We start from the raw sequence: 12,015 nt of genomic DNA, 5'->3' as shown, positions 1-12,015 counted from the left end.
ATATAACCACTCAGCACCACCTCTATGTGAAATGAAAATAGCCTAGATAAACCTTGGCCACCTCCAATTTCTTCATCTAGATCAGGGTGGTGCAAAAGAAATAAAATGTGAGCCACATGTATAATTTCAAATTTCTAGTAGCCCATTTAAAAAGTAAAAAGAAGCATGTGAAATTTATTTTTGTAGTATTTTATTTGCTGCCATATACCTAAAATATTATCATTTCAACATGTTCTCAATACAAAAAATTACTACTAATGAGCTATTTTTCTTTCTCTTTTTTTTTAACTAAGTTTTCAAAATCTGATAATTTACCACTTACAGCACATTTCACTTGGACTAGTCATACTTCAAGCACTCAATAGCCACATGCAGTAAGTGACCCCCAACTTGAACAACACGGTTTCCAGATCAGGGGTCAGTAAACGACAACCAGCATGAGCTAAGAAGAGTTCATAAATTTTTAATTCATTGGGGGGGAAATCAAAAGAATATTTTATGACATGTAAAAATTATAGGAAACTTTCATTTCCGTGTCTCTAAATAAAATGTCATTGGGTCACACCCACATTCACTTACATATTTTCGATGGCTACTTCCTACGACCGCAGCAACATTGAGTAGTTATGACAAAGACATAAGGACCACAGAGCATAAAATTTGCTGATCCCTGTTCTCGTGGATTATGAGACTTAGGAGTGACCAGTGCTGTATGAGATATGTGGACTCTGAGCCACTAAGGTGTGAACAAACCACTTTCCAGAATTTCTATTGTCTGAATGAGACACAGTGTCAAAAAGTGACACAAATCAAATGAAAAAGCTCATGTATAACCTCAAAACAGCCATCCAAATGATAACTAATAGTCAGATCCTATACTAACAGATGAGATCCTAGTCTTATCTTTCCTTCCTCTCCATCCACCAACAAACTAGTTGGACCATGCTGTTTTTATCTATGCATGTCTAACTGTTATATAAATGTGACACTTGCAAGAAAAGGATTTGCCCAAGTCAAACAGACCGTCTTTACCAAAGCCAACCAAATGAAAAATAGGGGAAATAACTGTTATGTCAAAAAAAAATTTACAGGGCGCCTGCGTGGCTCAGTGGGTTAATGCCTCTGCCTTCGGCTCAGGTCATGATCCCAGGGTCCTGGGATCAAGCCCCACATCGGGCTCTCTGCTCAGCGGGAGCCTGCTTCCCCCTCTCTCTCTGCCTGCCTCTCTGCCTATTCATGATCTCTGCCTGTCAAATAAATAAACAAAATCTTTAAAAAAAAATTTTACAAAAACTAAAATATGTTAAGATCACAATGAAGTAGAAAAACAAAAAAAGTATGCATAAGAGAGACCATATAATGGGACTCCAGGTGATCTGTTCTGTATATTTTTCTTTATAATGACCTTTTATATTTTTTACAAAGGAAAAAATATGTTTAGGTAGGCCTGTAAGAAACACCAGGAATTTGCCCTCACTAGCATTTGTACTTTAAATAACATATCTCTTGGAAATTCCTCTTATCTCTATGGAAAGTAACAAATATTTTTTTCTTTCAGAATAAATTGAAGAACTCTTACCATATTCTGAAACCTGAAATGATTGATAATATGTCTGGTCCTATTGGGAGGAAAAAAAAAAGACAAGAAAACATATGAGTTCTTATTTAATTATTTTGCTTGCTTACTTACTTACATAGAAAGATTTAGGTAATTATTTTTAATTGCATTTATAATGATTTAATGAGAAAAACAGTTAACTTTAACTTGTGAAGTTTACTCTTAGTCATCTGCAACATGAAGCCTATGGGATTTCATGAGTTTTTCTTGTCAATTCACTAACATAAAAAGGTGACCTGTCTCTGTATTTCACTGCAGTCATGTGAACAAACTGTTTAATTTGACTTCCATCATTTGTGAAATGAAAACTAAATTAAATTAGATGGTTTAGAAATTTATGAAGCAAGAATACCACGTGCCAAACTATGACTTCAAATTTGTTTTGAATATCACTGTCAAAAAAAAACCAATGGAGAAAATAAAGTTACACATATTTTAAGTATTTATACATAATCAAAAATACAAAATCATCTTGGACCAACATCTTCTACCTTCCATTTTCTTGTGCAAACCTTAAAACAATACAATATATTCTGCCCTATTGTAACAAATATTGTTAACTATTTCCTTTTCCAAGATCAACAAGAAAATATGTGGCCTCTTGTTATATCATTTTTTCTAATTTCCCATATTTCTGTCCACCCTAAGTCCATAAGTAACATATTAACTAGAACTTCCTTGAAATCACTAAGTAGTTCCACTAACAAAATTTGTATTCTAAATCTGATTCCCTGTGTTTATCAAAGCAACTACACAGATCCAGCTACAGAATATTAGTTTTTTAAATCATCCTTTAGTTAATCTAAATCAACTGAACAGTTATTTTTAATCCTAAAAGAATAGAGTGCAATCAAGATATGAAACAAATGTAACTGCTTATATGCCAACAAAATAAGTGTCTAAAACTTGATCTCGATGATGTCATTTAAAGTAGATCCCAAAGAAATTGTGTGATCAAAGTCATAAGAATCTACATTTGTGGCTTCTATCGTAAATTGTTTTCATGTCCTATATAGGAATGTTACAAATTACCTATATTAGGTTCATTTATAAATTCTAATTTGTTTCCAGTTTCATGCACTGTGCTTTGGCTCCTACTCTCCCCTAAGCTTGACCTATCCATTACTTCCATCCCTACTCATCTTCCAAGACTTAGCTCAAACATTACCGCTTCCCCGAATCCCCAATTTAAGAGCAATCTCAGCACTCTGAGCCTCCATGCTCTTTAGTTCTTCCTTCTGTCCCTTCGCATCCTGTAAAAAGTATATCATAAATATTTAGGGATGTAGTTTATCTTGCTGCAAGTTCTTTGAGGGCCAGGCCCTTGCTTGATTTTTTTACGCCTCATAGTTCATCCCTTGAGCTGCCAGCCTAAGAGTGTCTAATACCAAAAAAGTGCTCAATCAATATGTGTTAGGTAAATAGTAGTAGATCTGACAAATGTAGGAAATCAACTAATTTGTTTGGGCCTACTTTGAACAACAGCCTTGAAACCAAGTTTTAGGCAATTATTTAACAGATAAGTAGTTATATGAATTACATTTGAAATGAATTCTCCTTTCGTGCTTCCTGCATTATTCATCATCCCTGATAACTCCTGATTTTCCATCTCTCTGTTTACGATCTCCTCTTTCATTCAGTCTATAAACATTTTCAGCTCTTTTGTTCTCTTGGTACTCCTAAGTATCTTTCTGACTACTTCCTTGTTTCTTTAGTGGTCCTCTCTTTCTGCTCCTGAAATGTGGGCCCTACCGACCCCGAGGCTGAGGCTCTTGCCATTCTCTAGACCCTTAAGTGAGCTCATCAACTCTCCTGGTTTTAACTGCCATCTCTATACTCAAGACTCCTAAATCTTTATCTCTGACCCATACCTCAGCCCAAAGATGCAGACTCAAGTCCACTTTCTGTACATCTCCACCTGAATGTCCTACAGAATGTGTTGGACGTCTTTAACAGGATTTAGCCTCGCCCAGGGACATTTTCTTATTTGCCTTTCCCCCTACTGAGTTCAATACCATTCCCTCCCATAATAACTTGTGTATAACTCAATTGTTGTACTTAACACAATATATTATAATTATCTGCTTTGTATCCATATCCTAGAACAGACTATGAAATCACTGGGGACCCAGCACCTAATGCAGCATGCCTTGAATGTTTGTTGAATGAATGTGTGTATAAACGAATGAAAAAATGGATTCTTGTCCGCAGGCTGGTTCTTACAGGGCTCCTCAGCTTGGCCTCAATTATTATACAGCATCTCCTACCAGAAATTGAAATAACCTTCTCATGAGAAGAATCAGACAACCCTGAAGAGACATGGCCATTTTGCAAATTGCAAATGGCCCACAGAGTAACCTTAATTCTCTGCCCTGTACTTGGAAGGAATATAAATGTCAAAGAGTAGAAGACGCCAACTGCATGCAACACTAATGGGCAGCAAAGAAGTGCTTCTTTTCACTGTCAGTTTAAATTGTTCCAGTAAATCACGAAATCATTTTGTAACTGAGCGCTGACAGGGTGCTTTGTCCTGGATGAGGTTTTCCCAGGGTGTTTATAAGTGGTGAAATGCAAATCAAGAAATAAATTCTTTTACTTTCCAAGGGGTTTCAAAAGCAGAAATGAGTTTTGTAATTTCCAACATATTATCCATTAGGCAATCGGGTCATACCAATTCCCACAATGAGTTTAGTGATTTTTATTAAATATGTTTACAAAACCTATCATCAGGACTGGTATAAGATATTGAAATACTTGAAACTAATAATAAATCAGAGAATTAATAGCAATTTGTCATATATAACCATAAAAATACTGATACTGAGTACTTTCATAAGCCTAGAACAGGTATTTGTGAAGTTTTTCCATGAAGGGCCAGATAGTAAATATTTTAGGCTTTGCAAGTCCATATGGTTCCTGTTGCAACCACTCGACTCTGCTTTGAGACAAGAGGTAAATGAGACTGAGTGTGTTCCAATAAAACTTTATTTACAAAAACAGATGTAGCTGTTGGGCTGGATTTGGCCATTAGGCCACAGCTTGCTTAACCCTGATCTAAAAAATAAAATGTATTTCCAAACTGTTCTATGTTAACTCTAGCTGAACTAAATTGACTAACCTTAGCTAGAACAATGGAGAAGAAAGAAAAAGGAATAAAAAATACAGTGCTTTTGTAGGAAGCACAATTTCATTGGCTAAACAATCTTCCTTCAGTTCCACAGAAACAATCTGCCTCAACATGAGTTTTCATGTTTATTCTAGCTCATCAAATATGGTTTGTACTCATTCGCTCTGCCAGCAACAGGAGAGGAAGGCTGACCTGAAAGAGTAAATACTTGAGCAGCGTGTCTTGCAAGCCAACCCCTTTCCAGGGGCAAGAATACATGACTCATCAACATCCTCTCAGCTCTGCTCAGCTCTGCAAGTCCCAAGTGGTCACTCTTCCATGGGGAAAGCGCTCCCTTACAAAGCCTGCTCTTACCGCATACATTCCCCCTTCATTCGTATGAGATGGAAGCCTGTCTCAACTAGACTTTTTTTTTTTTTAAAGATTTTATTTATTTATTTGACAGAGAGAGATCACAAGTAGCAGAGAGGCAGGCAGAGAGAGAGAGAGGGAAGCAGGCTCCCTGATGAACAGAGAGCCCGATGTGGGACTCGATCCCAGGACCCTGAGATCATGACCTGAGCCGAAGGCAGCAGCTTAACCCACTGAGCCACGCAGGCGCCCCTCAACTAGACTTTCCAAAACAAACTCTAAAGGAGAAACGGAGAAGACAAACCAGGAGGTATTCTCAGTAATCTCTGCAATTTCTTTATTCCCCTTATCCCTAAACCAATAGTTCACTGGGACCCTATATGTTCAAAACATCAGTCAAATGAAAGAGAAAAGAGAAAATACACTACTTTTACTAGTTCCTAAAAAAATATGCTATGACTGGATGCAAATTAAAGACATGTGAATTGCTAAAAACATCTATTCCAGTTACAGACTTTCTCTTCTCTAGCCACGAAGCCATGCAACTTTTGAGAGAATTCCTATTTTTAATAAACTTGAAGGAATATGACATGCTACATGACCTTTTAAAAAATATATATGGTAAAGTGCAGGTCAGCAACTTTTAACTCTTGCTTCTGGAGTAAAAAGAAATGCCAGAAACAGAACTAAAGGTGCTGAGTGGATTTTTGCTTGCACATTTATGTTCATTCATGATCGTTTCAATTTCCCAAAAGTCTGCTTCAGCACTGATCTCCAGTGTCTGCATTTAATTTGTATTTAAAGATTAAGAAAGACACTGAGCTTTTTTAAATCCACACATAACAAATAGAGAATTATTTCAGACTCAGTTTTGGCTCTGTCCCCCAAGACCACAGATGCCAACTACATCCACATTCCCAAGCCAGGTGTAAACTAGCCCACAGGACTTACAAAGGAGGTTTCCAAAAACTCGTTTTGCAACTCCTAACCAAAAAGGTCAAGATGGAAATAAACTAGAAAGGAATTTTGGGAGAAAGCTTTTGATGTGCTTTCACACATCAGTGGCTGTAGGCAGGCACTTGACATGCCTGGACAATCTAAGAGCAAAATACTGGTATTGGCCAGCTGTACAGACAGCTAAGCCAAAACGCAGTGCTGCACTGGGAGTGGTCTGTGCCTACTGACTTGCAAGAGGCTAAGAAAGGATAAGCAATTTCCCTAAACTAGAAATGCAAAAAAAGAGAGAGTCAACGTGGGGCTTTCTTCTATCCTGATCAAAAATAGCCTCCAGGGGGGAGGAGTCAAGATGGCGGAGAAGTAGCAGGCTGAGACGACATCGGGTAGCAGGAGATCAGCTAGATAGCTTATCTAACCATTGTGAACACCTACAAATCCAACGGGAAATCAAAGAGAAGAAGAGCAACAATCCCAGAAACAGAAAATCGATCACTTTCTGAAAGGTAGGACCTGCGGAGAAGTGAATCCAAAGCGACGGGAAGATAGACCCCGGGGGGAGGGGCCGGCACCCGGCAAGCGGCGGAGCGACGGAGCACAAAATCGGGACTTTTAAAAGTCGGCTCCAGTGGGAGACATCGCTCCAGAGGCTAAACTGGGGGGAAACCCAGGCGGGGTCAGCATAACCCCAGGACCCGCAGGGTCACAGAAGGACTGGGGGTGTCTGAGTGCCGCAGAGCTCGCAGGTATTGGAGCGGGGAAGCCGGCTATAGCGACAAAGCCGAGGAGTGAGCTCTAAGCCCAGGGTTACCTTGTGCCGGTCGCAGGCTGGGTGGGCTCGGAGCGCGGCCGGAGGCCACAGAGACAAAAGCGACCCGGCGCTTTTCTCCAGCTCCAACAATTGACTGCTTTCCTCGAGGCGCGACCGCAAGCCAGGGAGGCGGGACTGTTGGGCGCTTTGCTCTGAGAGCGCACTGAGGAGCGGAACCCCAAGCTCTCCGCTCCTCCGGGCCGAGAGATTGGGAGGCCGCCATCTTCATTCCCGTCCTCCGGAACTCTACGGAAAGCGCTCAGGGAACAAAAGCTCCCGAAAGCAAACCCGAGCGGATTCCTTAGCCCGGCCCCTGGCAAGGGCGGTGCAATTCCGCCTGCGGCAAGGACACTTGAAAATCACTACAACAGGCCCCTCCCCCAGAAGATCAACAAGAAACCGATCCAAAACCAACTTCAGTCACCAAGAACAGCGGAATTCCACAGCAGGAGAAAGCAAATCCTACCTGGACAAAATGACAAGGCGGAAAAACTCACCTCAAAAAAAAGAACAAGAGGCCGTACCGAAGGCTGGAGACCTAATCAATACAGACATAGGTAGCATGACAGATCTAGAGTTCAGAATGACAATTCTCAAGGTTCTAGCCGGGCTCCAAAAAGGCATAGAAGATATTAGAGAAACCCTCTCCGGAGAGATAAAAGCCCTTTCTGGAGAAATAAAAGAACTAAAATCTAACCAAGTTGAAATCAAAAAAGCTATTCATGAGGTGCAATAAAAAATGGAAGCTCTCACTGCCAGGATAAATGAGGCAGAAGAAAGAATTAGTGACATAGAAGACCAAATGACAGAGAATAAAGAAGCTGAGCAAAAGAGAGACAAACAACTACTGGAACACGAGGAGAGGATTCGAGAGATAAGTGACACCATAAGACGACACAACATTAGAATAATTGGGATTCCAGAAGAAGAAGAAAGAGAGAGGGGAGCAGAAGGTATATTGGAGACAATTATTGGAGAGAATTTTCCTAATATGGCAAAGGGAACAAACATCAAAATCCAGGAGATGCTAAGAACGCCCCTCAAAATCAATAAAAATAGGTCCACACCTCGTCACCTGATAGTAAAATTTACAAGTCTTAGCGACAAAGAGAAAATCCTGAAAGCAGCCCGGGAAAAGAAGTCTGTAACATACAAGGGTAAAAACATTAGATTGGCAGCGGACCTATCCACAGAGACCTGGCAGGCCAGAAAGAACTGGCATGACATATTCAGAGCACTAAACGAGAAAAACATGCAGCCAAGAATACTATATCCGGCTAGGCTATCATTGAAAATAGAAGGAGAGATAAAGAGCTTCCAGGACAAACAAAAGCTGAAAGAATTTGCAAACACCAAACCAGCTCTACAGGAAATATTGAAAGGGGTCCTCTAAGCAAAGAGAGACCCTAAAAGTAGTAGATCAGAAAGAAGCAGAAACAATATACAGTAACAATCACCTTACAGGCAATACAATGGCACTAAATTCATATCTCTCAATAGTTACCCTGAATGTTAATGGGCTAAATGCCCCAATCAAAAGACACAGGGTATCAGAATGGATAAAAAAACAAAACCCATCAATATGCTGCCTACAAGAAACTCATTTTAGACCCGAAGACACCTCCAGATTTAAAGTGAGGGGGTGGAAAACAATGTACCATGCTAATGGACATCAGAAGAAAGCTGGGGTGGCAATCCTTATATCAGATCAATTAGATTTTAAGCCAAAGACTATAATAAGAGATGAGGAAGGACACTATATCATACTCAAAGGGTCTGTCCAACAAGAAGATCTAACAATCTTAAATATCTATGCCCCTAACATGGGAGCAGCCAACTATATAAACCAATTAATAACAAAATCAAAGAAATACATCGACAGTAATACAATAATAGCAGGGGACTTTAACACTCCCATCACTGAAATGGACAGATCATCTAAGCAAAAGATCAACAAGGAAATAAAGGCCTTAAATGACACACTGGACCAGATGGACATCACAGATATATTCAGAACATTCCATCCCAAAGCAACAGAATATACATTCTTCTCTAGTGCACATGGAACATTCTCCAGAATAGACCACATCCTGGGTCATAAATCAGGTCTCAATCGGTACCAAAAGATCGAGATCATTCCCTGCATATTTTCAGACCACAATGCTCTGAAGCTCGAACTCAATCACAAGAGGAAATTTGGAAAGAACGCAAATACATGGAGACTAAACAGCATCCTTCTAAAAAATGAATGGGTCAACCAGGAAATTAAAGAAGAATTGAAAAAATTCATGGAAACAAATGATAATGAAAACACAACAGTTCAAAATCTGTGGGATACAACAAAGGCAGTCCTGAGAGGAAAATATATAGCAGTGCAAGCCTTTCTCAAGAAACAAGAAAGGTCTCAAATACACAACCTAACCCTACACCTAAAGGAGCTGGAGAGAGAACAACAAAGAAAGCCTAAACCCAGCAGGAGAAGAGAAATCATAAAGATCAGAGCAGAAATCAATGAAATAGAAACTAAAAAAACAATAGAACAAATCAACAAAACTAGGAGCTGGTTCTTTGAAAGAATTAATAAGATTGATAAGCCCCTGGCCAGACTTATCAAAAAGAAAAGAGAAAGGACGCAAATAAATAAAATCATGAATGAAAGAGGAGAGATCACAACCAACACCAAAGAAATACAAACAATTATAAGAACATACTACGAGCAACTCTATGGCAACAAATTTGACAACCTGGAAGAAATGGATACATTTCTAGAGATGTATAAACTACCACAACTGAACCAGGAAGAAATAGATAACCTGAACAGACCCATAACCAGTAAGGAGATTGAAACAGTCATCAAAAATCTTCAAACAAACAAAAGTCCAGGACCAGACGGCTTCCCAGGGGAATTCTACCAAACATTTAAAGAAGAATTAATTCCTATTCTCCTGAAACTGTTCCAAAAAATAGAAATGGAAGGAAAACTTCCAAACTCATTCTATGAGGCCAGCATCACCTTGATCCCAAAACCAGACAAGGATCCCACCAAAAAAGAGAATTACAGACCAATATCCTTGATGAACACAGATGCGAAAATTCTCACCAAAATACTGGCCAATAGGATCCAACAGTACATTAAAAGGATTATTCACCACGACCAAGTGGGATTTATTCCAGGGCTGCAAGGTTGGTTCAACATCCGCAAATCCATCAATGTGATACAATACATTAATAAAAGAAAGAGTAAGAACCATATGATACTCTCAATAGATGCTGAAAAAGCGTTTGACAAAGTGCAGCATCCCTTCCTGATTAAAACTCTTCAAAGTGTAGGGATAGAAGGCACATACCTCAATATTATCAAAGCCATCTATGAAAAACCCACCGCAAATATCATTCTCAATGGAGAAAAACTGAAAGCTTTTCCGCTAAGGTCAGGAACACGGCAGGGATGTCCGTTATCACCACTGCTGTTCAATATAGTCCTAGAAGTCCTAGCCTCAGCAATCAGACAACAAAAAGAAATTAAAGGCATCCAAATCGGCAAAGAAGAAGTCAAACTATCACTCTTTGCAGATGATATGATACTATATGTGGAAAACCCAAAAGGCTCCACTCCAAAACTGCTAGAACTTATACAGGAATTCAGTAAAGTGTCAGGATATAAAGTCAATGCACAGAAATCAGTCGCATTTCTTTACACTAACAACAAGACAGAAGAAAGAGAAATTGAGGAGTCAGTCCCATTTACAATCGTACCCAAAACCATAAGATACCTAGGAATAAATCTAACCAAAGAGGCAAAGAATCTATACTCAGAAAACTATAAAGTACTCATGAAAGAAATTGAGGAAGACACAAAGAAATGGAAAAATATTCCATGCTCATGGATTGGAAGAACAAATATTGTGAAAATGTCTATTCTACCTAAAGCAATCTACACATTTAATGCAATCCCTATCAAAATCCCATCCATTTTTTTTAAAGAAATAGAACAAATAATCCTAAAATTTATATGGAACCAGAAAAGACCTCGAATAGCCAAAGGAATATTGAAAAAGAAAGCCAAAGTCGGTGGCATCACAATTCCAGACTTCAAGCTCTATTACAAAGCTGTCATCATCAAGACAGTATGGTACTGGCACAAAAACAGACATATAGATCAATGGAACAGAATAGAGAGCCCAGAAATAGACCCTCAACTCTATGGTCAACTAATCTTCGACAAAGCAGGAAAGAATATCCAATGGAAAAAAGACAGCCTCTTCAACAAATGGTGCTGGGAAAATTGGACAGCCACATGCAGAAAAATGAAATTGGACTATTTCCTTACACCACACACGAAAATAGACTCAAAGTGGATGAAGGACCTCAATGTGCGAAAGGAATCTATCAAAATCCTTGAGGACAATGCAGGCAGCAACCTCTTTGACCTCAACCGCAGCAACTTCTTCCTAGGAACATCGCCAAAGGCAACAGAAGCAAGGGCAAAAATGAACTATTGGGATTTCATCAAGATCAAAAGCTTTTGCACAGCAAAGGAAACAGTAAACAAAACCAAAAGACAACTGACAGAATGGGAGAAGATATTTGCAAACGACCTTTCAGATAAAGGGCTCGTATCCAAAATCTATAAAGAGCTTATCAAACTCAATACCCAAAGAACAAATAATCCAGTCAAGAAATGGGCAGAGGACATGAACAGACATTTCTGCAAGGAAGACATCCAGATGGCCAACAGACACATGAAAAAATGCTCCACATCACTCGGCATCAGGGAAATACAAATCAAAACCACAATGAGATACCACCTCACACCAGTCAGAATGGCTAAAATTAACAAGTCAAGAAATGACAGATGCTGGCGAGGATGCGGAGAGAGGGGAACCCTCCTACACTGTTGGTGGGAATGCAAGCTGGTGCAACCACTCTGGAAAACAGTGTGGAGGTTCCTCAAAAAACTGAAAATAGAGCTACCCTACGACCCAGCAATTGCACTCCTGGGTATATATCCTAAAGATACAAACGTGGTGCTCCGAAGGGGCACGTGCACCCGAATGTTTATAGCAGCAATGTCCACAATAGCCAAACTGTGGAAAGCGCCTAGATGTCCATCAACAGATGAATGGATAAAGAAGATGTGGTATATATACACAA

The 12,015-nt window shown here is 39.4% G+C and overlaps 1 protein-coding gene across 1 annotated transcript in view; it reads right to left on the bottom strand.

Moving 5' to 3' along the window:
• CD109 (CD109 molecule) overlaps positions 1 to 12,015 on the bottom strand; it is a 138,332-nt gene that overhangs the window by 73,504 nt on the left and 52,813 nt on the right. Inside the window, exon 6 of the mRNA XM_080806381.1 lies at positions 1,580 to 1,619. Coding sequence (XP_080662507.1) covers positions 1,580 to 1,619 — 40 coding nt within the window. The remainder of the gene's footprint in view (positions 1 to 1,579; positions 1,620 to 12,015) is intronic.

The sequence above is a fragment of the Martes martes genome, assembly GCF_963455335.1.
Source record: "Martes martes genome assembly, chromosome: 6".
Taxonomy (NCBI): Eukaryota; Metazoa; Chordata; class Mammalia; order Carnivora; family Mustelidae; genus Martes; species Martes martes.
The sequence above is the reverse complement of the archived record's forward strand: the minus strand, read 5'-3'. Positions and strand labels throughout refer to the sequence as shown.